The sequence below is a fragment of the Crocodylus siamensis genome, chromosome 4, assembly GCF_052110815.1.
Source record: "Crocodylus siamensis isolate JL-2025a chromosome 4, ASM5211081v1, whole genome shotgun sequence".
NCBI classification, from domain to species: domain Eukaryota; kingdom Metazoa; phylum Chordata; order Crocodylia; family Crocodylidae; genus Crocodylus; species Crocodylus siamensis.
In genome coordinates this window covers 209230414-209258341 of record NC_143398.1, presented here as the reverse complement: position 1 = coordinate 209258341, position 27928 = coordinate 209230414, and the positions used below count along the sequence as shown (strand labels likewise).

General features: G+C 39.1%; 1 protein-coding gene across 10 annotated transcripts in view; it reads right to left on the bottom strand.

Annotated features, from left to right (window-relative positions):
- The window catches only part of LOC149867521 (sodium channel protein type 1 subunit alpha), a 176689-nt gene that overhangs the window by 6388 nt on the left and 142373 nt on the right, over positions 1–27928 (bottom strand). For all 10 annotated transcript variants that reach the window (XM_090045575.1, XM_090045566.1, XM_090045570.1 and 7 more), the window contains 4 exons: positions 9631–9912; positions 1306–1359; positions 847–984; positions 177–281 (listed from right to left, as the gene is read on the bottom strand). In XM_090045575.1, the coding sequence (XP_089901701.1) occupies positions 177–281; positions 847–984; positions 1306–1359; positions 9631–9912 (579 nt within the window). The remainder of the gene's footprint in view (positions 1–176; positions 282–846; positions 985–1305; positions 1360–9630; positions 9913–27928) is intronic.

Here is a 27928-nt window from a genome sequence, read left to right as displayed (position 1 = left end):
CCTGTGTCAGGTACTTCCTGGAAACCTCTGTGTAGGTAGAGCGAGAGGTGGTAGGATGAAGCATTACCTCCCTGTCCTTCTGGCACCCCACCCATAGGCAGTGCCTAGGACATGTGCCCTGTTTGCCCACCCCATGTTATGCTAGTGCTTGGACAGATTAACATATACATTTTTACCCCTGGTCGTGGAATAGGTTTTTGTGGTTTTTTGGATCCCAGTTTTTTCATTGCATTGTAGTATTTCTTCTGTTCTTCTGTCATAAAGATGTCTTGACCTCCAAAGTAAAGGAATGAAATCAAAACTGGTTATAACCATTTTAAAGATATAGTCTTTCAAAACTTTATTCACATTTGTAAGAGAAACATGTCTAAAAGGAAACAAATGCTTGCTTTTATATTTTATTATGGAAACAGATTTTAAATGCATTCTTGAATGGGGGATCAAAGGAGACAAATGGCCATGAGCTGAATATCAAAGAATGGGTCTAATTAACCATTAAGATAATTAGATTTTAGTTTAGGAATTCAGAATATCTTAGACAAGATATAAATATCCTGTTCAGCAGGTTATCAAATTTTGTAGTTTTTTTATGGTCACAGCATCTTCCACAAGAAGTTTAGCCATCTGTGAGACAGAAAGGGTTCAACCAGTAACTGGTAGACATTTGTAATATTTCTGTCTGAGCCAGTCCCCACCCTTCTATACAAGGTGGACCCTATTTTTGGTAATGGGGATTTTTCTTTTTCAGTAATCATTTAATGCATTTTATCTAGTGCATGCCACATTCTCATATATTATAATTGTAAAAAAGTAACATTACTTTTATAACAGAGGTGAAATACTTATCTTCTTTTTTTGCTGGTTGAAGTTATCAATGATGACACCAATGAACAGATTCAAGGTGAAAAATGAGCCAAAAATGATAAAAATGACAAAATAAAGATACATGTATAGGTTGTCTTCATACTTAGGTTGGTCCAATACCTACAAATAAATACATTGCAAAATATCAGTACTATCATTTCATGTCAACACTAACTGACAAGCAGCAACTCAGGACAAAAGGCTCTAATACATCTGCCCTGAGATAGCACCACAATGTTTTCTGTTTAAATTAATGTACTTTTATTCTGCTTTAGCTTAATGGAAGTTTTACTATCATTTTACAATAATTTGTTTTAGCAGAATTTTTAGTCATATTGAGGCATTCATTTTTTGTTTCATTCATTTTATATATGAATTTTATTTTAGCATAGACTTCAGAGTTTGTACATAAAAAGACTTTAGTATATGTATAATACTTACATTTCTTGAATCGACAGCTGCATACATAATGTCCATCCATCCTTTAAATGTAGCCTGTAAGGAGGATACATTAGCTTAACATCTGTGTAAAATACAGATTCAGGAATACAGCTAGAAGCCAACTTTTAATTGAATTATTTTCAGCAAGTGAATATGGTACCAGGAAACTTTGTACAACTTAAATTGCAAGTTTTATATTTCAAATTACTCAATTAAGTCACTGTTTACCTTATTATTTTGTCTATCTTTGAGCAGTGACATTTAAAGCAAGGAGTATAACCAGCCAATATATAATTACTAATCATCTATTACAAATGATAGCATATAATATCCATGTAATAGAATAAATGCTCAACAAATTGAGATGTAAATGCTACATATAACTGAGAAATACTGAGAAACAGCCATCTTAATGCAATTGCCACCAATGAAGACTGATGAGTAATCCTGCCTGTCCTATCAGTAAGAAAGGTGGCAACTGGACAGAATAAAGGATTTTTTATGAGCTCCAAAGACCTAAATCTTTCCCCATCTCTAATTCCCAGTTTGACTGTTACATTTTCAATGGTAAAAATTATTCTTCCTGATTTAGTGGTTTTGTTTTTATCATAGTTATATTTTCACTGTTTTGAGACAGGTAAGTTCTCTTATACATACTTTTTTCTGGGAAATACTAAGAAGAAAAGAGTATCTCTACCATAAAAGACAAATTTTAAGGTACACACTGGGTGCATCTATACTAGATGTTTACTGCACAGTGGATTAATTAGCTGCACAGTCAATGTCTACACATGCACCCCCCTCACTCCACAGCAGGATAGTACTTGTATTTACGAGTACTATCCTGCTGTGGAGTAAACTGCAGCAGCACATGTGTAGACACTGCCCCAGCTGGCTGGGGCATGAGGGTGCTTCACTGCAGGGGCTGCCTGCCAGCTAACCCTGTGCTGAAGGACCCTCATGCCCCATCCATCCCCCCTACAACACGTTGAGCTGAGGGGAGCAGACCCAGGGTGGCAGGCTGACCCCTTGGGGCCCTCTGTCTGCTGGGGCTTCTCTGACCCAACTCAATGTGCCGCAGTCCTGGGCACACATTCAAATGGCAATAAACACCAGAATTTATTGCTCCTGAGTTTATAACTTCACATTAACTGCCTTTGTAGATACACCCCAGTATGCGGCAGCTTTCTCTGGATTTCTTCCTTTTTTCTAATCCATATCTGTGTGTGCTGTAAAACCTCATAAAGAGATGAGGATGGGCTTCAGATGGTGTTTTACAAAAGAATGATATTGTTCATTCAACAGGTGTTCTCTATCAGAGCCATCATGGATTACAAAGCACATCTCCAGAAATCAAAGCATTGAGATTTTATTAAAACATGAAGAAATGAAAGACTGAGATAGTTCTGCATCCCTTTTGTTCCACCTATTATCACTTGGCTCTACAAGGCTTCAGGAATTTTGGTTCCTTCATATTCCTGCCGAAAAAGAGAATATATACAGATCCAAACTCAGAATGGGCAAGCCCTCTTCAATGATTAATGACATCTCCAGTTCCCTGAGGCTTACTGTGCAGTTGTCAGAAAAACAAACTCTGCCCGTGCAGCATATAAAGTACAATACAGTTGATAACATCATAACATTGACAGAAGATAAAAAGTGGAATGTTTTCAAAAAATAAAAGGTCCCTATAGACCATTCAAGTTTAAAACAGAAAACACCTCTGAAATTTCAGATATGCAGGATTTTCTTGCATATACATTCAAGTAGAGCAAGTTTGTTACCTTCACACAGTAAGATTCAATCACACTAACAATTTATGGCATGGTGGTGAAACCCTTAAGTGTCAAGCTGTGTTAGAAGGCAGTTACCCATGAATAAAAGACACATGAAGGTCTGTGAATTGGCTTGAGATTTTAAAGTCAACATGACCAGCTGAAAATCAAATTTGCCACCTTAGGCAATACAGAGTTGGAAAACAGCAGGGTGCCCATAATATGACACATCTGCTCAGTCTGTTAAGCAGGCATATTTTTGCATCATGTACAAGCTGCAGGGGTTAAAGGAGTCCCTCCAAAAGATGTCTTTTATTTCCTTTGATCCAGACACATGCTGCTTGAATCACCACTCATGATCTCCCAGGCATAGTGAAACTATTATTTTTTCCATTATGCATGCAGTTGTATTTCACATTAACCTGGATTAAGTTCAGTGAAGAGAAAAAGACTAAAATTACAATATTAAAATTAACCTTGTCACATTCCTAATCTTCCAATAAAGGACCCAATTATAAAGCAATATTTTAAAAAATCCTGGACATTTACGCCGTGTCCAGATGAACATGGTCATGCAGTATGTGCATGCTGCACATTCTGCATGCACATACCAAATGCACATACTACACATTCAGCTGTTCTTTGCACTGCAAGGTAGCAGTGCGGTGTGGGTTTTTTGGCCCTGGGAAGTCCCAGGGTCAAAAAACCCTGTGCAAAAAAAAAAAAAAAGTGGAGCAGGGCACATGGGAGCAGTATGCACTGCCCAAAACCAGAGCCTAGCCAGCAGAAGCCACACTCCAACTGCTGGCCAGTCTCTGAGCAATGGGATCGCTGCTGCTACAGCCCTAGAAGCCCAGGTAAGGTTCTGGGGCCACCCCGGTTCTGGCCCCAGCCTCTCCTACCATACCCAGGGTAACCTGCTGTGTGCCAGAGAGCACCTAGCATAGGCATTCCCCGGGGACAAGTAGCAGCAGCACAAAGTGTGCCTCTGCTGCTTCTCCTCAGGGAAACATGTTCACGCTTATGTGGACACTAGGGGTGTACGAAGTGGGTCATATTTGATTCAGCCCAATTCAGGGGGCAGTAATTTGATTCGTTGATTCAGATCACTGTCCCAATTTCATTTGGTCAAATCCAAATCTGAAGACTCGACTGTGATTCAGAGAAACAGCAATTCAGCCACAGACACAGCTTTATATGTTTTTTCTACATACCTTGAGGCACCAGGTGTGACTCGCAAACGCTGAGATGGTGGGGTGGATGGAGCATCCCACAGGAGTGTGGGGGGGAGGCAGCCCATGTGCTTGGTGGTTGACCCAGAAGATTGGCCATGGGGGGACCCCAGGTACCCCCCCAGACCCAGGAGGCATCAGTTGCTGAGCCAGGGGGCGGGGGCCCACACACTCTGTGGCAAACCCAGAAGTAAACCAGAAGTGCTTATGATCCACTTCCAAGTCTGCTGCCGAGCATGATGGGGACTGCCCCCATGCTCCTGTGGGGCGCTCCATCTGCCCCACCATCTCAGCTTCGCAAGCTGTCTGATACCTTGAGATATATAGAAAAAACATATAAAGCTGTGTCTATGGCTGAATCACTGAATTTCTCCAAACAGAATCAGAGGCTTCCAGTTCGATTCAGACAGATTAATAGGTCTCCTGATTCAATTCGGATTCAGAGATTCAGCCACCAAATCAGGCTGAATCTCCTCCAAATCAAATCAGGGACTGAAGCTTCGTACAGCCCTAGTGGACACGGCCTTACAGTCCATATCAGTATCATTACTACTACAGTAAATCAATGTTGTAGTAGTAGGGCCTGTTACACATTACACTGTAAAGTGCACAAATGTTAATCAGGGTTTGTATTAGCTGGGGGTTTAGAGCAGTCACAGCCTAGTCTAGAATCCTTCCCTGACTGCCCCCACCTGCACACCTGTGACTTGTTACCAGCTGCAACTTGCATGGTAAGCAGAGGCAGAACTAGGAGCTGTACCTGTGAGTTGCTAGAGGGCTGGTGAGCCAGGACAGGCTTCTATCCCTGCTCTATGGGCAGAGGTGTGAGATATCCTGGGATACTGGAGGATTTAAGCATGGGTGACGTGTCTGTGGGGAGTGGCAACACCTTAATGAAACAGGAGCTGGGTAGAGCAAACCAGGGATAATCCTATCCCGACTGGCATAATTTTGAGATGCATAATAGACGCTTATAATCACTTTAAAGTGTTAATGTGCAGACAATCCAGGGATTAAGAGCTCCAAGAGGCACCCACAATTACCATGTAAGAAGGCCTGTAGAGGGTGTGAACAGGCTCAGAGTGTTAGAATGAAAAAAAAACAACTGTGGACATTAAATGCTACCTTTCTGTAGGGGAAAAAAGCTAAAATAGCACCTGTTTTCATCATACTAACTCAATTTAACATTCATTACTTTAGAACATTTTATGCTCCTCAAGAATCGGAGGGAAAAAATATTAGAAAACCCCAACAAAGAGTAGAATTAACTGAGTTATGAGCTGATTTCTTTCTAGAGTACAAAATGTTCTCTCACTGTATTGCTCAGATTTGTATTAATCTTTCACATGAGTCATTAGGAAAAAAAATAGTAACAAGAAATTATGAACATTAATTGAGAAGTTAGGTGAGAATAACATGGCTTCTTCACTTCCCAAAATGGAAGCCTCAGCTCAATTACAGAAATGTTCTACTTCAGCTCTATATCGCCTAAGCAATACTTTCTTACATATAAAAGAAACTCAAGACTCTTTACTGAGGTCAATGGAAACTTACGCCTGGTTGTGTTAGGGCTAAATTTAGCCTATAATCTTTTTTTTCTTCAGGAAAAATTAACTTTGTTTACACATTTCTAAATTAACCATTTCCATTCTTTTTTCAGTAAAGCAATAATGCAAGATTACAACAAAAGGCAAGGCACAGCTCAGTATCACTGGGGTACTTAGTATATCACAACTGATTCCTCAGTCATGCTGGTTTAAATCCAGAGTAACTCTATGGATTTCAAAGGAGATGGTTTTAAAGAACCTGATCCAAACTGTTTTGGCTAAAGAGTCAAAGAAACCTAAGAAACCTTTAGGTAGGGATACATTTGAATGGAATAAAAAAACTATGAAAGCCTTGTTTTAAGACAAAAGCTAAGAAACAGGGGAAAATATTTCATGAGCATTTTCATTTTATTCTTTAAGATACAACAATAAATTATTTTTAATTAATTTAATGTTGGCATTTTATAGCTATCTAAATCTGCCTGGTAGCCCCTAGTTTTATCTTCTACATTTTTTACCTTGCATTTCTAAAACGTCTGTTATTTTCCTTTTCATATACTTTATGGCAAAATAATCAACTCTTAACTTTAGAATCCAACCCTGGGCTTGCAAAATTTTGCCCAAAGAAATCTCCCACCCAAGATTTACTTACCAGAGGAATTCCAAATACTAGGCTCCAGGCTTATATCTCTTATGAAGGAGTCATGTCACTCCTCCCTTTCCATCCCTACTTACTGCTGCATGAGAACTGCATGTGAAAAAGGAATTTTTCCAGCAGATCTGTCTCTGTTTTGTTTCTTCTTTTCAGGGTCACAGAAAATCCTCACACAAGTTCAGAACAAAAACAATGATGACAAATCTGCAGATCCATACAGACCAAAACAAGCTGGACTGGATCATAAAACAGAAAGTGTTTCTACACAGAAATATTGAACTAATGGTACCTTCAAAGCTTCCATAGGACAAACATTTAAACTCCACTTAAATCCAGTCCCAGATCTTGGAAATCTGTCCTACAGTTTGATCACCAAAGTCCTAATTGATATTGCCCAGGAGTCGTTTTTGGCACATATCAGGAGCCAACATAGTTCATACAGAAAATATTTTTGTCTCTGGGTCTCATTTCATAGACATCAAAGAAAGAGTAACTTAGTTTCTCTCCTCTCCTTAGGAGGAGACATAAAACACTTTGTGTTTCCCAGAGTGCTGCAGAACAGTGCATCGGATTCCTACCTACCCAGTCCTGCTCTGCACACACTGACCTCAGAAATAATACAGTGAAAATCCACTTTTTTGGGAGCAAGAGAATAAACTTTATTGATGCCAAATGACTTCACTGGACTTTTGGAGGAGGTATTAAGACTGCATGTCTACACAGAAACCACAGTAAGCATATCTATTGACACCCATATCTTTGTAACTAGATTCCTTAGGTTCAGTGTTTATCTTTGGTCCTGAGCCAAATAACTAATTTCTTCTAGTAGCTTTACTTTATTTCAAGTATATTAAAAGACTCCCCCAATTAATATCGGTACTCATTTGTTCCTCTCAGTTGCTTCATAGTCACCTGCCCAGGATTCTGACCTAATTTTTGTATCTAATATTCTTTCTGTATCAATTGGAAGATGGCTTTTATAACCTCTGCTCTGACTAAGGAAGCTGTGTGCCCTAAAAAGCTATCATCCTGAGTCATGTCCTTCATTATGCTCTTTCATTTACAGGAGCACAAATACCATTGAATGTCAGCTACATTTGAGTTCCTAGCTCCTTTAGGCACTTTTTAAAATCCCTCTTCCCTCCCACTAACAGGATCTCATTGTTAGGTTTACAAATCAGTATTATCAATTTATCACTCACATCTGCAAAGGTGTAAGTCTCCCTGTCCAGTCTAGAGAAACAGAAGACACTCTTTGGTCAAGGAGTGACATATAACACAGGTATATGAGATCACTTCTATGCTTACCACAACTGGAAAAAAGAAGTGGACATGTCAGCCAAATTCCACCCACAACTCGAGCTCTGTCTTGCCGAAATTCAAAAATGAGGCACTACTCACAGCACATGGTACAGATGTTCAAAATATGATCAGGCCTGCTCTGCTGGATTCCTCAGGCCTGGCTCTCTCTCACATGAAGTTTGGGTATGCCCAAGGGCATAACTGGATTAAGCCATAAGGAAAGTAATTTCATACCTATGATTTTAGATCAGAGCCACAGGATGATTTTAAGAATTTAAGTTTTTGTTTAAAGAAGTCTTTTTGGAAAATTTAGGGGAAAAAACCCCATAAAAGAGTAGCTTAAAAATGTAAGCCATATACAAACTGGCACTGTGATTTCTTCTTGAGTCTGCAGAGATGCTCTTGTGGAAGGAGAAGCTGAAATCAAGAGAGCCAGAAAAGGATAAACCTAGCCCTATCTTTACTCCTGAACAAACCATATTCCTATTGGCTGGAGATCCGGAGGAGAGCTTGTGAGGGTTTGGTGGATGTCTTACTGAGCTCTGCCAGATTGGCTTCAACTAAGGTGGGCTTATACTGGCCCCAGACACTGTTCCTTCTTGCTACCCTAACAGCTGTATATATAAAAAAAGGGACTAGTGTGTTGGCTCTCTCTTGAGTTCAGTACATTTGTGCTACCAAAATCAAATTTTGTGCTTACACTAGATTGTGATATTTTAATAACATATTTGTCCCTATCCTTTTTCCATGCTGTGATCCATAGTAAAACAGTTATGCATGCCATAATTTAAATGTCAGTAGTTGTGCATTTTATACACAAGCCTACTTAGATGAATGCAGCAGTTCACAGTTCTGAGTTACTGTTTAGACTCTCCACAGACAGGGCAATATGACTATATCAGGTTATGCTCAATTCATGTTTTAAAGCTTTTTCATTATTTTCTTCACAGCCAGAAAATTGGAGACTGCTTTTTTTTTAAAATAAAAAGTGAGAGTGCAGAAGCTAAAAACAGCATCAGAAAAAGAAATGGTGCATATTCCATAAAACCCAGTTAAATTAAAGCCCTACATCTTTCTTGCTGCAGTTAATTTCATATTAGGCTGCTAGATCTTCCAGAATACAGCAAAACTGCTAACTCAGTTAGCAGTTTTCTTTTATCAGAGACAAGCTTGCACTTGAGTGCCACTAGTAACGTCCTTCTTGCATTCGGTGTCCTCTCCTCTCTTTCTTTTTTTGCTTCTGTTTGTACTAAGCACTTCTATTTGTTAGCTGGCATGGAAACATCAGGGAGAGATTTTATAAATGAGTCTGTCTATTTTTTTTTCCTGCTTTACCTACTTCTCAATTTACTGAGGAATTACTTCTCAGATCACATAAGTCTGCACTGGTGGCAGCCGAATAATTGGAAAAGGAATTTCTTACCTGGGAATTTTTTTCTGTAACTTAGTTACACCAAAGTATACTTCTGCCTTTCAGAAACTATAGCATCCAAATAGTCCATGTTGCGTAGTACTATTTCAGCTTATGACTGGAAATTTGCAAAGCTGGAAGTCTTGGGGGAGATTGAGAGGAACAAAGAGGGAGGGACTAGGAGTTACTCTATATAGGCCACAAAACTTTTCTCCTGTTAGTACTAGTTACCATCTGCTGGCCAATGTGAAAGAGAGGAATTATTCTTTAGTGTACTGGTATTACTAAGTTACAGAAAAAAATAACAGGTAAGCATTTCTCTTTTAAGTGAGACACAGTTGGAAAAAATGCTTTTCACTATTACATGTAAGCAATCAGAAGTATATAAAGAGTGATCACTTACTACTTGAAGTAAAGATAGATACCCAAATCCTACATTATCAAAGTTTACTTTCACATTTTTCCATCGAGCACTTTGATTGGCGTCTATGAGTTCCCGGCACTGACTATAATTGTTGATTACTTCGACTTCAAACCTTTCATCAGTTGTGGTGTTAACACAGTAGTAGAACTTCCCAGCAAACAGATTTACTCCCATGATGCTGAAAATTAGCCAGAATATAAGACAAACGAGAAGCACGTTCATGATGGATGGAATTGCTCCTAAAAGGGCATTCACAACCACCTGGTACACAAATACAGGGGGAAAAAGAAAAGAGTATAAGAATATTTACAGAATATATACTGGTTTATCAATGCTTTATCAGTCTAAGCCTTTATAAAAGCTAATACTAATACTGTTAATGCAATAAATTAATGGCAATAGTGTTACTCTAATTTATACATAAAGTTATCACATGCTCAATGGAAGAACAAAAAATACAAAAACTAAAATATCTAAATGAAAAACAAGAATAGAAAACCTGGTGATGGTAAGATGAAGACTTACGTTCATGTGTTCTATAAAAAAGAGATAAGTATTAAATATAAATACAAAAAATTAAAATAATCTAAAATGCCACAAATTAGGTCATATAAACTTAAAAAAAAATTGCACCATGTAAATTTGAAAAATATACCTTTGAAATTAAAACAGAAAACAAGGATATCTCTAAAAACTATGGTCTATGTTAAAGGTATTATTCAAGATTCATATACATATCTTTATTGCCTTATTGATCCATGCAAATAACTACAAAGATTAATTTCTTTGTATAGGAAAGCAAGACAGTTTTGCAACATGTGTTTATTTGAATCAACATAGTTTATTTCAAGCTCCAGTCTTATTATTTCATTTACTGAGTTTAATTCATTAATACCCTTCATTTATCTAAGCAATATTAAGGGAAAATTCAGGATTTTAAAATTTATTTATAGCTAATTGCCTGTCCAAGTCCCTGGAGGCAAGATGTCACAGTAGTAATTTACAGCAGAAATCAGATCGTTTTTTTCCTAATGTCCTGGAGCCTGTTATGTGTCTGTCAAAGCTACAAACAATTTTGGGGACTGTGCTTGGTTGAACAGCTAAGCCAATGATCTTCAATCTTTTTTAGACTCAAGACACCCCTCCATAACTTTTGTAAATCAAGCAGCACCCCATTTCAAAAACTAAAGTATTTGTTACTGTGATTACCCTCCATGCAGAGGGGCCAGGGAGTGGGGGTAGGGGATCAGACAGACAAGAAAACCCTGAACCTGCCCTTATCCACTTCAGGGTTGCGCAAAATGTGGCCCGGGGGCCAGATGCAGCCCACCAAGCCATTCTATCTGGCCTGTGGGGCCCCTAAAAAATTTAGAAAATTAATATTTATCTGCCCTGGGCTGCCTGTCATGTGGCCCTCAATGGTTTGCCAAAATTCATTAATCAGCCCTCTGCCCAAAATAATTGCCCACCCCTGACTTATCTCCTCACACTTTCTGCTGCCCACTTCAAATGATCTTATGACAATCCAGGGTGCTCCCACACCCTGGTTGAAAATCACAGAGCTGATCAGTGTTCCTATATATCTGATAACAAATCTGCTCATTTACTATTAGATATGTCTTTTTACTTTTGGCTTTGTCCCATAGTTTGAAACTAAAAGGGGCACTATAAGAAATAAATAACATATCCACTGATGACCTGCTTCTCAGTCATTCTAATTCTGAGGCAGCAGAAATATAATAGGGTTTGGCAAGGCTTATGAAGTGTTTACCTCTTTTTTTCTATATCAGGTTGTGGACTTTCCCATCCCAGGGTAATTTAGAGCAAACTCAGAACCGCCAAAACTTATATCCACTTCCCACAATTTTTTGTAGGTCCTGAGAAGCAGAGGTTATTTTCAGGGAATCATTTCTGGATACTTTAAGACCCCTTTCTATTACAGAGTGGCATAAAAGGCTAGGGACAGAAATTACACAAACTGGTATGAGTGATTGGAAACTGGTTCAAATCTGTAAAACAACAGAAGTTCAGTGCACATAAACCACTTCAAATAGCTGAAACTGGTTTAAGATAAACCTGGATGAATGCAGTATCAGATTTAACTGATTTAGGTTATATCAGGTTATTGAACTTCTGTCCCAGACCCTTTCCAAATTCTTGTTACCATACAGTCCTCTAGCCTCCCAGGGTGCTTTGAATCTCTCCCACAATCCCCGCCCCCCTCCCTTGCAGGGTGGGTGGGCTAACCTTGGCCCAAGCTGTCTGCTCCAGCTGAGCTGGGAGGTATGCTCTAGCTCCCTGCAGCTTCTGGCCTGGGCCACTTCAGGCATTTGGCTGCACTTCTGCAGTCACAACTGTCTGTCTGTTCGCTGCTTATCAATTCAATCTACGCAGCTTAGACTATCCTGCAAAGATTGAATTTATTCAGCCTTGGGTTTTTTGACTGTCTGTACTTAGCCAAAGAGATAATATTATAACTAAGAATCCAGCATTATCATTCTATCAAGTTTGATCACTAAAACAACCAATAGTGAATATATTTTAATGAGTTTTACTTTTTGTGAGAATTGTGATATATGCTTGCTTTCTTAAAATTCCTATATTAAGAAAATGCAAAGTTCTTGCAAAAATATCTGATTACTCTAATCATACGTTTCACTTAATGAAAAGTTGAGACTAAATTAAAATGGTGAGACTAAATTTCTGAACACTAGGACTTCATTCTCCAGAGACTGAAACCAGAGTTGTAAAAAACAGGGACTTTATTCCATCTAGTAGGAAAAGTAAATCTTGTTAAATTGGTTGAAGAGATTGAGACTAACATTAAAATTATGAATGCAAGAATTTGGGGAATTCTTAATTGCTTGAATTGGTCCATATCACTATTGGTGCTAAATTCATGTTTGAAACTCTAGGTCTGCTGGTGCCTTTGCCATTATTGCATGCAGGTATTACATGGATATTTTCCAGGATGTGCAACATTTCTCTTTACCCCTCCATATACAATTTAATATTTCTGTAGAAACCTGAAAAAGACACACACACACACACACACACACACACACACACATACATATATATACACATATGCATATGCATATATATACACATATACATATACAAATCAGAAGTCCTAAACTCAGAATGATTTTGTTTTTGTGAATCAAGTTGTCATCACAGACAATGGATTAGCAGGCCTGGAGACATACTGGACCACAGACAGATTCAGTACAGGCAGCAGATTATTAACAACAATGGATGTTTATAGATATGCTCCAGGAGTGTGTGTGTGTGTGATGAGGGTGCTTTAATTAGAGCAGCTCCAAGAGCCACTTTAATTAAAGCACCTGGAGCATCATGTGTATCAGCATCCCCACACTGAAAAATGGCTGTCAAGCAGGCTTTAGTTAAAGTGCCCCCATCACCATTTTTCAGCATGGGAACACTGATACATGTGATGCTAGAGTCTACTGAAGCTTAGTAATTACCACGCTCCAACAGACTCAACTAACTGAGTTTGCTCTGATAAGCTGTAATTACAGCACATTGGACCAGCCTTGTTGCACATGTACAGGCACCCAATGATTAAAGTCACAGATGAAAAAACTGTTAATACATAATAGTGGTAAAAGAAAAAAGTTTCTACTTTGCTATCAAAATAATCTTGCATCTTCAGGTGAGAGAGCAATTGAGTCTCTCTTGAGGTTGCCAACAAGGAATTTTTTGGAATAAGAATTGAACTGATTCCACCAACCCATTCCATAGAGGTTACAAAACACCCACCAATGGTAATAATTTTTGTCACTACTGACCTGGTCTGGATGCAAACTGGTGACCTACAGATGAAAGGTTTTGCAGCCTACTACCAACCCCTTAAGCTATCCAGGACCCCTAGATGTGCTATTGAGAAAATAAAATTAAATTAAATTTTTTAGATGTTTTAGTGCCCACAATGAGCTTTTGCCTTGCACAGCATATCCTGTTAGGCTGCTCGCATGCTTCTAGGTCCGTTTCTATAAACTGGTGAGAATTTCTTTAGTGTTTTTATGTCTATAACACAAGTAACATGTAGAGAAGGAAACAAATGGTTTTCTTCCTTGAATGAATGAAATATATTAGGAAAATCTGGCTATTATCTTACATAATATATACTGTGTGTACATGTGTGTATTAATATACATGTATCATGTGCTTATACACACAAGTGTAATGATAAATAAAATATGTTTAAAAAGAGAAATTAATACAGAGAAAGCTACAAATCTTTACTAGTTAAGCAATGTAACAAATAAAAAATTATAAGCAACCTCTCATGAGGTACATTTTGCAGAGGTAGAACACAATTTTGACAATCATATTTCATACTGATGCTCCCTCTTCAATGCTGAGTCAGTCATACTATGTTACAAGAGATGTTTCTATTCAAACAAGGGGTGGTTCTTTCCTGCTTGCCTTCTTTGATTTCTTGTTTTTGAACTAAAGTCCAAGGCCCCCATCTGAAACTACAGTTGTGGAAGAGCATGTGCAAACCTAAGTTTAATCTGCTTGTGCCCTCCCTGAGTTTCATGGTTGGTTTTTTTTGGTCACTGCCTAATTCCCATGAGAAAATTAGAGAAATCTCAGGTTGCTTCACTTTTCCCTTGCTTCCTATGCCCCCAAATTCATATTATGTCAGCCAGATGGTCACTGAAGCAAAAGGACACCTTAGCCATGCCCACTGCACAAAGTGTAATGGTTGGAATGGAATCAGAAGGGAGCTGTGCCAATATAAAAGCTGTCATGGTAACTCTATGCCAGCCAATGATCTTGCTATTTAGGGGGAGGCTGGCAGTGGTGAAGGAAGCTTTCTGTTAGCTGAGTGGTGCAAAACCACCTTAGTACAGCTTGGAATCTCTCTCCGCTGAATTTGATAACTCCCACACTCTCTAGCTTAAAGTCTGGCGATTTTCATAAAACTGTAATTACTATTTTAGTATAGTATTGCCTGGGGTCCTAGATCAGATCAAGGTGCTACTGTTCTCAAACCTATACAGACAAAAATAAAAGTATCTCTTCTTTTAAACAGTTTTCATTCTTACTTTAAAACCAGATATAATAGGTCGATGAAACAACCTGTGTGGTAGGGGGCAGGGAAGATGAAATGGAACAACAGTAATAGATGAATGGTCTTTCCACCAGCTGTCTAAGTGGACCACCTGCCTAGCACTTATTGGCAAGCACTCAAACATTTTGCAAGTATCATAATAGAAATGAGTCTTACGGTGGGGCTGAAGGAGCATGTGGAAGTATCTTTGCACATTTTTAAATCAGTATGTGTATTGTTTTATTTACTAAAATTTACCTGAAATAAATCACCTATCAATTCATAATAGGAATGTTTGAACTGAAGGCTGAGGTGGAGGATAGTGAGGGTATTTGACTATGCCAGAGTTCATCCAGCAAGAACCCAGGGCTCCCTCCTATTTCAGACAGTATCTCTCTGGCTTGTTCTCTTCCTTCTGTTTCTATATATCTTCCTTTACTCAATACTAAGTTGCCAACTTCAAGATAAGTGCTAGAGAAGATAATTCATAACTTGCCATCTGATGGCTAGAGCACTTTGCTAGTGGCTGTACTTCAAACCTCCCTCAGAGGTGGGGAGGGAGGGGAGAGGCCTAGAACCCAGGTCTCCTGCTTCCTGGGCAAGTGCCTGAACCACTGAATTAGTGGTGTAAAATATGCACTTTCTCCTCTGATGCTCATCATTCACTAGTCAGTTTTTTTACAACTAAAATTTTGGGACTATAAATTTAGTTTATAGTTTTACAAGCAATACATAAGACTATAAATAAGTTTACCCTGCCTTACATGCATACCACAATGAACTTATTTCAGCACAGCCCCACTGAGTATGCTCAGCAAATGTACACATTTGCACACCCAGAGCTGAATCACAAACTCTGCAGTTACTCAGCTTCAAATGCAAAGAAGAATTTCAGGACTCAGCATGGCAATGTATTATAACTGCATCATTACAGTTAGTCATTTGGTTCTTTTACCCAAGTGGTTCTCAACCTTTTTAGACTCAAAGCACCAACTAGAATGTGCCAGCTCTTAGTTTTCGCTCTTTTTTGACTGCAGAAAAATAATAGTAATTCTTCTGTTGCAAAAGCCACAACAGGTTGGAATGTTTTTAACAATATGAATTCTTATTTAAAATTTCTGGGTTTACCTTGTGAATTATGTTTGCATACCTAACAGTGCTAACATTGTGAGGCACCTTCAGCACCCTTGAAAGGATCTCAAGGCACTCCAGGGTGTCATGGCACCCTACGTCAGAATCACTGCTGTGCACTATCCACTTATGCTAGTACTGATGCAGGCCAGACTCCTTGGCAAGTGGAATTAGCATCAATGTCCCTACTAAAGTAAGGTATGCCAAAAGCCTCAGCACAACTAAGACTAGTTAATTATGTCTGCTCTGACACCACTGAATCTTATAATCCATCAGTATATCCCAATATTGACTTGTTTTTTGAATGGGTTGGAAGGAAGGACGGATCGACAGACGGACAGATGGATGGATGGACGGACGAACGCATCCCCACCCTTTTCCCCCTCTCACTGTCTTCAGAAGCTGGTTAGAACTAGTTCTGAATTGATCCATGACAAGTAATATTAAAAAAGGCTAAAGTAGATAAATAAAATGTACCAGGCTGATCCTATAAGTAGGACTCTGAGGACTTTTATATATATCCTCTGGGAGTGGGGGGGAGAGGAAAGGGGGTGGTGCTTTAATTAGAGTGTCTCTCAGAGCCACTCTAATTAAAGCTCCTGAAGCATCATGTATATCAGCATCCCCACACTGAAAAATAGCAGTAGATGTCCTTTAACTAAAACTTGTTGAATGAGCTTTTGTTAAAAGCTCTCCCACCACCATTTTCAATATAAGGATGCTGATGCACATGAACCTGGAGTCTGCTGAAGTTCAGTAATTACCACGCTCCAGCAGACTCTATTGATCAATGCATGTGAATACATGCCCTAAGACCTTGCATCTTTTCTTTGATCAGTTGATAAGGGTGTGGAAAATAATTTGCCCTTCCATCCCCATGGACTATTATGTAGAATTAAAAGTGCACCTTAAATGAGGATGAGTATTTTTTCATTCCACACTTGGTCAAAGAAAAGAACAGCTAAGCCTGTATTCTGTGCTCAAGGAATCTTTGACTCTGTGACTTATCTTTGTTTTCTTATACAGAAGATTTACCAATTTACAGTTGTCACTTGCAGATATAACTGAGTAACAAAATGGCATTACTTAAAACCTGATTAAACTGTCTAAGAATCAAGTACCAGCAAAGACCTTCCCTCAAGAAATGTACCAGAATTTTGAAAATTAGCAGGCAGAAGAACACTGATCTGACCATCATCAAGTTTTGGTATAGTGGACAATAGTGGTGAGCTGTTGGTACACATGATTGCAGAAATATAACTTTTTAAAACATCAAGGATTTTTTGTATTCTGAAAAAAATTCAGGACTCAGCATGGCAGTTGAGGTGAGAGAGTTTGCTATAGTATGATAGAAAGTGCTACCTGGTTTTCTCAAGGAAACAATTTCTTACTTTTTCTGCCACCAACCAAAAAGGGAAACAAACCACTGGTTTGAGGGCACCATTACATCCCTGGTCAAAACCCTATCAGCAGCAGCAGCAGTAGGTATAGGATGCTCCCCACCATTAATTCATTTTTTCCATACATCAATGTCCAAACGGTTGTAAAAAAAATGTCAATACTAGCAACTACCCAGTACCCTTTTGCTGAAGGGAGATTTTGAGCTTTTTAGCTATGGTCACTTTGACACATGCATTTGGACATCATTCAGTAGAGAGATTTTTGAAAGCTGAATCTTATAGCCCTAATATTTACACCCTCCCTAAGAATGCTTTTAGGAACACAATTATTATATTAGGAAAAGATATAGCGGGAATGTAATTCTTCATAGGAAGGAGAATCATCAAGTCAGTGCTATAAGGCACAAGAATGAAGGAGTTTTATTACAGATCTTTTCAGTGTACATAGTTCATGTTGCTTTAATCACCCTGAATCATAGGCCTTTCAGTCACTATTTCCCCAAAGGAACAGAAAAAAAGAAATCAAGGTAGGAGTCACAATGACCCTCTTCTAGAAGGAAACAACTGGCTTTCTATGCTGAACTCTGTAGAAGTTTAGAGCTACACATGGATAATAACCAAGGGCCAGGTGTATCTTGGATGTAAGAGGAGAGCAGTTAAATAATAATTTGTATGTTTAAAATGTATTTTGTCTTTTGGGCTAGCATCAATCAATGCTGCTTGGCAGTGGTTATTCCTAACAACACTTACTGGTAGTGCACATGGTCTGCTTTAAAACTGATCAAAGAGAGCAGGATGTAGTGCAAAAATCACTACAGATGTTCACTGATATCACAGTGTTGCTGAAGGAACAGCTTTGAGACTGATGATAAACTACACTTTGTTCATCATACAAATGGTGTACAGAGGAAGTCTGTCAGATTTAGTTCAAATACTTACTGCTCCAAGGCAAGATTCAAGGCACCACGCTTCTGGCAGAAAGATTTTTTTTCACAGTTAATGGTGACAGCTTGGCTTACTGCATAAACAATAAGACTTATGGGTGTAAGTCTGTCTGTTATAGCTCCCACAGCAAGACAATCTCAAGGGACCACCATGTTCAGTATAAACAAGAGGGAATAGGAGGTCGCATGTCTTGTGTTAAAAACTTTGCAAGAATGACATCAGGCTCTGTCTCACAAGGTATTGTCCACTACTTACCTAACTGGAAAGGGGAACACAATTGCAGACAGACTGGTTATCTGATTCCCTTCCAGCCTCAGGGCCCTCATCTTAACAGTCTGACTCCTGACAAAGTAGATCTTCTCCAGAGGCCTGGTGTTTCTGAGTCTTGGAAGGAGTCTACCAAAAGGATTTATAAATGCAAGTTGAATACGTTTTTTTGGGTGTAGTACAAACAGGACCTCACAGTTCCCTTTAAATGTTTTAAAAAAACCCTATTTGTCTGAATTTTGCCTGGCTTCTTTGTAGACAAATTACATTCTCACATTTTTTTTCAGTCTGCCACATACTCACGGAAGGACCAGTGACATTAACTGGTTCATGCAGCCCTTGACAGATTTCAAAAGCCACATGTCATAAAATTAATTTCCTCCATGAGAAGGACTTCAGCTCACACACTGAGTATCTGTCAGCATCTAGAGACAGATTGACACAATACCAAGTGTTAACCTATGAGGTGTGGTATTAAAAAAATAAGCATCTTAGATTCCATCCACAGGTGGTGATGACAGAATAATGATGTCTGCCTACTCAAGCTGAATAGTGATAAGTCCTTAATGTGAAATAGATGCTTTAGGAAACTGATATTTTTCATGATGCCAACTCACTGGACCATCCTTAAAAGAATCATGTCTAAATTACTACCTGATTGGTTGCATTTTCTTATTGTAATGACCCTAGCAGGTTTGCACTTAAAAAGTTGTACAATACTTGTAATATTTATTATAATATCATTTAAGATATCTTTCAACCTACTCAATTCCAAGACTGAGAATCCTGTCATAACTGTATTTTGAAGAAGGGGAAATTATCTGTAATTTTTCTTTGAAGATAACACTCAAGATTTTTACTTATGTTCTTTCCTCACGGTTTGGTAATTCTGTTTGATGCTTAGATTTTTTCCCTGTACCTGGAAAACACTGTATGTTCTTATATACAGCACACCCCAAAATATAACACACACCTTGTTTTTGAAAGGCAGAATGAAGAAAAAAGATTTTTCTAGTGTTATAGCTGCATAGAGCAGGGGCAGAACCTAATCTTCAGCTGACTCACCCAGGGTAACAGAAGTAGCTAGCAAACCGCAAAAATTGCCCTATGAAAAGTTAGTTTGATTAGTGGAACATCAAAACAATTAAAAAGGAAAGGCAATCATTAGCATCTGTGGAATGAAGAACAATGGTCATTAAGTTAACTGAATCCCTCAATTTTATACACTGTTATAAAACTGGAAGTCTGTGGATTTCCCAAAGTGTGGTAAAATAGGGGTAAGGTTTTTTAGGAGCCAGGGGCCTCAGAAAGCACGAGGAAATTACTCTAAAATACCTACTTGAATCATGAAATGAAAATAATAGAGACACCTAAAAGCAGACCACTCAGCTTAGGGTGCCTGAAGAAAAAGGCAGTAATACCTCATCATCCATATAACCAAAGCAGCAAAAAGTTCTAATGGACATTTTGTTTTCAGCTACTGCCAGTTCATCCATCCATGGAACCAGCACATGCCCAGAACTACTCCCAAATTGACAACGGTTAAAGAAATATGAGACATCTAAACTTCTTAGTCACCCTGCTACCATCTTTTCAATGATCTTATGCAAAAATAGTGTGCTGGATGAAAACTGGTCTGGTTTGTCAACATAAATTTACAGCACCTTTGTAACAGCCATATTAAGTCAAGTGCAGTGAACAATCTGCCACCCCTAAGTGAAATGCCCTCCAAAAAATATGCCCAGTTTTTGCTCATTTCCTTTTGCCTGCCAAATATGATATGAGCTACCATTGTGGAATGAAATTCATCCAACTTACAGCAGAGACTTTCTTGAGAGTCAAGAAAATATATTGCCATGCTATAAATTTGAAAATATTGGCATATGGTTCCAGTTCAGTCTAAATTCAAAAATTTTCACATAAATATACACACATCTACATTTATATCATACATATACATATATATATATATATGGTTCATTTCTAGGTATAAAATTTTTAGGTGAAATATTTTAGTATTTTTTAAAACCTGACTAGTTTTATAGTGTTAACTATTTTGTATGCCATTAAAGATAATCGTTTTTATGGGCCAATTTTATAATTCATTGGTATGGTAAGCCTCTGTTTTCTGGATAGTGAAACCACATCTTAAGTCAAAACATCATAACTTGGAACCAATTTTCTCACAGGAATCATGTTATAAATGGGGGATTGGTTCCTTTATGATGCTGGATACAGCTGTGTCCAACTGGTCAGTCTGCTGTGCTGAAGGGGAGTGGGAAGGGAAGGGAAGAGAAGGGGTGGGGGGATGGATCAAGGTTCCCCGCGGTGAGGAAGGGGCTGGGGTTGGGGCAAGTTGCTCATCTGGTGGTTCCTGCTGACACAGGAGGGCTTGGAGGGATGTGGCCCCGGATCTACATAGAGCAGGGTGGGTGGGGCTAGGGCTGCACCAGGCTGCACTGCAAGTGGGGGCTATGCTGTCCTTCAGTGATATGCAGCAGTGGGAACCGCCCCCACCCTCCTGGCGAGCCACAGCTCTGTCTCACACCCACCCTGCCCTGGCTGGGCAACCAGGATCAGGGCATGGAGGGACATATGCCCGCAGATTGGTGTGGGCGGGGCAGGGGCTGCATCAGGCTGCACTCTGGGTGGGTGGTGGGGCCTATAGCCCCCCCATAGCTTATGCTCCCCTGCCCACCCTGCCCTGCCATGTCCCACCACTTACCCTGATTTGGGGGCACACTCCCCACCATGCCCTGTTGCCACTTGCACAGCCAGGGCAGTGGGCATGGGATGGAGCAGTGGCTCATTGTGGGGGGGGGGGAGGGGGCAGGGCAGCTCCCACTGTTGCATGATGCTTACTGAAAGGCAATGCAGTGGCCCCAGCTGGGTGAGCTGTGGGAGGACACAACCCCCACTCCCAGCACAGCATGGTGCAGCCCTGGCCCTGCAAACACCACCTGGCACAGATCTGGGGGCACACTCCCCCCCATGCCCTCTCAGAGGGGCAGTGGGAAATGCTGGATGAGCAACTTGCCCCAGCCCCAGTCCCTCCCTCACTGGCCTTGATCTGCCCGCCCCCCCGCACTCCCTTTCCATTCCTCCTCCCCTTCCACCACAACAGACTTACCGGCTGGATGCAGCTGTATCCAGCCTCATAGTCAAAACCCATGCTGGAAGGTCAAAACAGGGTGTCAGTTTATAAACATCTTAAGTGCTATTGGTTGTAACTTGAAAGTCAAAGACTGCCTATCTATCTATCTATCTAGATATAGATATATAACCTGGGAATGCAACCTATCAGTTTATTATCTTACAAAGACATGTGGTACAAAAAAGAAAATCACATGTAATGAATATTGTGCTTTGTTTAGCAACCAATTCATGCTAGAAATCCATCTGGAAACTAGAGAGTTATACAATTTTCAAACCGAGCAGAGTGGAATGAATAGGTTATACAGAAGTTTAAACAATAGTGGCCTGAGGGTTGATCAGATTAGCCAGAAGTATTAAATAGATTAGACCCAAACCAAGCAAAACTAGCCACTCAGGGGGAAATGATTTTGATGGTTCTATTAAAAGCTAAGGGAGTGTGGCCAGGTAGACCAATTTACTCTCTCACAGTTAGCCTTCCAAGGATGGCTGAGGCATTTTGGTATGCAAAATGGGAAAAACTAGACTACCACTGCTCAAGTTATGTCTGATTTGTGGATAAATGGACGGTTTTAATCTGACAGTCAGTCACCTTTCATATATGGCAAAGTAGAAGTGTCTGACAGAATTCACCTCTAACCAGTACACAATCACAAGGAACAGCTAAATATTTTTGTGATATAAAAACTACAGATTTTCTTTTTTCTTTTAAATATTCTCATGAACTCACCTTTGCTGAATAATTTTCTTGGATGCCAAGTGCATATACTCTGTGCTTAATGGGCTATTTGAACTATAATTATGTGAGCTACAAAATAAAAAAAAAACATTTTGAAAAATATCCAAACAATTTGAAGCATGGGCAAAGATGGAGGTAAAGTCTCATTCTACCAAACTATTTTTCCACCCCGCATACTAGCCCTCTCAAGTGCAGAGAAATGGAGGTAGATAGAAGAAAATTACAAAAGTTGAGCGAGAATATGGTAAAATGTGAGGAAAAAAAATAACAAAAGACTAGTAAAGAGAAGAATGAATTCTATTAATGTTTTAAAAGTGGTAACAGCACATATACAGACCAAGATGTAAGAGAAAACAGAAAGGCTGGGGGTTCTAGATGGTAAGATTTAGGAAGACTTGCTTTTTGCGTAAGACTAACACTGAATTAAGGAAAGTATTAGCAGAGACATTGGGAAAAAGTCATGAATTAGAAGCAGGAATTCAGTATTAGAAAATCTGGGGGGCAATTTAGAAAAGACAGAGAAAAGATAGGCAGGTAGATGGGAGACAACGGAATTAAAGAATGAACGGACTTATACAAAACTGAGTCTTAATCTGCACAACAGTGACATCCAAAGTTGAAGCTAGCAAGAGGTTTCAGAGAGGGAAAAATCAGTTCCACCCAAATACAATACAATCATTTGTCCTTTTACTGAAGTGCTCTGTCACTGGAGAAGAACTATGGGCTGCTAGTTTGGTATACTATCTCAAGCAGTAACATATACCTTCAAAGGAAGCAGATAAAATGAAAACACATACATAGAAACTTCATAACACAAGGTATTTTTGCACTTTCTAATTCCAGTTAGTTCTCTGTTTATTCCTTGTAGTATAGCCACTTGATGGCTCTTATAATATTTAACCTAGCTAGTATAACTGTTGACTCTTCCCCTCCTTCATATCATTGTCTAATCTTTATTCTGAATTTAACTAATTTGGTAAATTTAATAAAAACTTGAGGTTCCCAGGGCAACTGTAATTCTGTTTTTTAATACATATTCATTACCTCATTAAGGAGTAACATAGAAATAGATTTGTTTATAGATTGCATGACATGATATGGCATGTTATCTGCCAAGCAGCATGTCAGATTGGCCAGAATTATGAAATAATGAAAATATTGTAAATTCATATGAACACATAAACAGAATAATTAGTTGATGTGGGAGTTCTCTCTCAGCATTTCCTAATTTTTGAAAATTCAAAGACAAAACCTTTATCTTTCTATGGCACTAAAATAGCGTTTTTGCACTTAATTTATTTGCTTTTCATTTTTGTAAAGATACTGTTATCACAAAAGAGAAAATCTGACACGTTTCAATTTGTGATCCTTGGTTGAAATGATTTTCTTTAAAATATAAACAAAACCCAGCCAAAAGTCATAAGCATCTTTAGTCAAAAGTAACTTCAGAAAGTTACATAATTTTCATCTAAATGTGTAATTATTGGCTCCAATGGGCATATCCAAGTACTAAAATAGTCCTTTTATGACTTCTAAAGACCTACAAACAGAAGCCTGACAGAGCAATTTTTTCAAGTTTTGTAATTGAATAAAACCAAAGGACAAAACTTTCATTTTTCTTAGCACTCTGGGTTAAGAAATAAAATCAGATTTCTCAACTCAAAAGCCTTCAAAATACAATAAGACTAATAAAGGTTTGTGGGGAGAAACCAATGTTCCATCCTAGCCAAGCTGAATAAAGATTATCCTATAAGGAATAGGATATATCTTATTTTTAGATAGAAACTGTAATGACAGACACTTGGTGTCATGATTTGTAACTTAGGGCATTGGCACAGGTTACCTTTATAAGATAAGAAATCTGTGGAATGTTATAATGTCATAAAATGATGGTGTTCATAGAGCAATCTCAGATCTACATGACTGTAACTTGCCACTAGAGGGCTGGCGGACAAGGGTCTGGACAGGAGCTAGGACTCTATGGTAGGAGAGGAGTAGGGGATGGCATGTAGATCCCAGGTGCAGAAACCATCATGGGGTCTGTGGCTTCCCTCCCTCCACAGTTGGCAGGAGCCTAGCCAGAGCAGAGGGTGTGAAGGGAGAAATCTTGAAAAACTGGTTGGCTAGGGATAGACATTCAAAAAGCCTGAGCCTGAATTGATTCAATCTTTGCCGGTTAGTTTAACCTGGCTAGGCTGAACCAGTTTGTAACCATACAGACATCCCATCTGGACTGAAAAAATGCAGGCAAATGCCTATAGTGGCTAAAGCTAGAAGCCAGGGAAGGGGTGGGGGTCTCAAACATCCATTCCACAGTGCTGAGCTGAGGGGGGCGTGGCCAGGCTCCGGCGGGATGCTCTGATTAGGGAGGGGTGGTCCCCCCCCCACCCCTGGTTGATAACAGAGCAATTAGTTACACAGCGAGGAGTTACACAGGGAGCATTTATCAGCCCATCAGCAAAACAAAAGGTCTTTCATTAGTTCAAGCTCTTAAACAACTTTTTCCAAGGACGGAACAGAGGGTCATTACCCACTACCTGCTTGATTAGCTCCAAAATGCCCTAAGCCCACACTATCTGGTCTGCCTTTGTCCTGTCTCGCATAGCACGGGAGACTACTAGAGATTTGGTGGGTGGGAAGTGGTAGAGTGGTTGGGACCTATACATCCTGGGATGCTGCAGGAATGGAAGTAAGATGTTTTATTTTCTCAGATCATCCATGCTATCCCCTGCAACGTCCTGGGCAAAACAAATCAAAGATAAACTTCAGCTGTAGTGGTATATCTTTAAAATGTTTACAGGCCACTTATGGTGGTTTAACACCCCTTAACTAGTGACTGCTCTTGTCTTAAATGCCTTTATGACATTTTTAATGTAACCTGTGTCAAAGCCCTTAGCTCCACGTGACACTATTATGTTCCTTTTAATAAAGCTTTTTATTCAACTTTTATTAAAGTCTAAACCAGTGATTTTAAACCTTTTAAGATTCAGGGCCTCACTTCATAGCTTGTTTTAATTTAGCAGCATTCCTGATTGAGAACCACTGTTGTACTGCTCAGCTTACCTCAGTGGTTCTCAACCACTTCCAAACGAAGCGGTGCTGGCTTCTACCTTGGGGGTCTTAAAGACAAAGCTAGACAAACACCTTGCTGGGGTCATTTGACCCCAGTACTCTTTCCGGCAGGGGGTCGGACTTGATGATCTGCTCAGGTCCCTTCCAACACTACAAACTATGAAACTATGGGGTCCTGCCATATCCAGGGAGACCTGCCCTACATGCCTTGTATGAAACCATATACACCTAAAACAGTCAGGAGAACTTGCTCTTGCTGCAGCCCTTCCAAGTCAGATCCTCCAGACTTCTTCCAGAAGCAGAAGTATGTGGGCAGGACTGGGCACTCCTTCCCAGAGGTGTAGCAAGTTCTTTCAGCACTGGAGGCAGAGGTTAGGGGGAAGGAAAATTATGCTGACCACTGGAAAGTCGGAAGGTGGGGGGAGGAAGGAAGAAGGACACGATTCTTATCTACTTCTGCTTTTCTTAACTGGGTGGCAACTGCTACTGCTGCAGCTATTGCTGTAGCAGCATGGTCTTAGGCTGCTGCTGCCGGGGGACAGGCAGTGGCTCCCCAGAGACTGCTTCTTGTGTCCCAGTAACCCTCCCCTAGGGTGCAGGGCTGTGCAGACCATACTGGCACCTCCTTTAAGTTGGTACTTGGGCTGGTGCTCCACTTGGTGTCCCCTTCTTACGCTACTGCTCCTGCTCCTGCCTATGTTAGGCTTATCTGGCTGTGCATGAGGCAGCAGTGCCTATGCCAGCCGCACCCTTGAAAGGGTCCAGCGGCACCTGATTGAGAGGCACTGGTTTATTTGATCAACAACATACAAATCTTTCTAAATGGAAGGAAAAACTAGCTACTGAGTGGCTGAGACTTTGAACACAAAGATCACAAAGTAAAAAAAAAAATGCTAAATTAGAGATAATACAACATAAACTTCATTTATACTGGAACCATGAAAAAATAAACATATTAATTCCAGAAGAATTAAGACTTAAGAATTAAGAAGAATTAAGAATTAAGATTAAGACTAGGCTGGCTACATTCTCAGGCATCTCATGTCTGCAGATTTACATTCATGGTCTCCGTAGAAAAACAAGTGTTCTTAGAAAGATGTTATAATGAATACATTAAAAAATGTTGATTTGATTCCTTCATAATGTTCCTAAAGACAACTCTACTTAGAATGCTACTTTACCTGCTGATAATATCTGCATAAATCCCCACTAAACTTTCATCTTTAACAAAGGCAGGTTCCTGTGAACAATTTCATAGATTGAAGGATGATAATGGTAAATTTGAAAATATCTAAGAAATTTATTTCAACATCCTGTCAAAAACCCTAATTCTTTCCCTCCTTTTCTTCCACCTGTTATTTTGCTTTCTTTTATTCTGTAAAGAGTAAGGTAATATTATGAGTTAATTTTACAGGCAGAAATGTAACATCTCACTAGTCTTAGAAATGTGATGTATATGTAGTGAGATCTTTCATTTTTTTAGGTGTATTTATTCTTTAAAACTTCAGCAAAACATGAAATGAAACATACAATTAGACAAGTACCTATACCAGTAAACATTCAGCTCATAATACTTTTGACGTGTTCTTATTTAACTATAAATGTACTAATCATATTCTGTACACTATTTTAAAATATTTAGCACTGCACCCAAATATCTTTCAACAAAGTAAAAAACACATGCCCCAATGGAACTAGATATATGCTGGATTTCAAGTTTAAAGCAACCTTTTTTTGTTTTAACCAAGAAAAAAAGAAATCCCCAAAAATCTAACTGCTGAAAAATTGTCCTCCCATAATACCAAGTCAGATAATTCAAAGTTGTTTAACTGATATTCACAAATAGTTTTATTTATCTGCTAAGACCAAGCATCAGAAATTTCAACCCCAGAGGTATTTTTAAGAACGTTCAAATAATTTGAATGAAAGAATAAACTCTAACAGTGTTACTGTGACATTCAAATTAGAACACCCCACTCCCACCTGCTCTCCTCCACCACCACAAAATTATAAGTCATAGTGAAAGGATTAAGGGTAGCAAAGGGCGAAATACAGTACCCATAATAAAGGGTTGAGGGGGGGAACCAGCGCTCCACCCCATCCAAGTTGAAGAAAGATTATCCTATATGAAATAGAAATATATAGTTTATTATTAGTTGGAAAGCTGTAATGACAGACACTTGGTGTTATGATTTGTAACTTACTAGTTGTATGTGACACTGTCGTTTTCCTTTTAATAAACTCTAGAGTGCTCTTGAAATATAAGGCATTCCAGACCAAATAGTTCCCTGGTAAGGGAATCTAGAAATAGCCATTAAATTTTAGAGTAGATTTAAAACATCAATTATGGTAATTTAAATTTATATGTTGTGAAATTGGACTGGAAATTTGAAATACAGTAAATGTTTAAAGCCAGCAGCAAGAAACGTGCATGGGACATGCAAAACGGGAAGAGCAATGTAGATAATTTGTAAAGGTTGTTTTTGC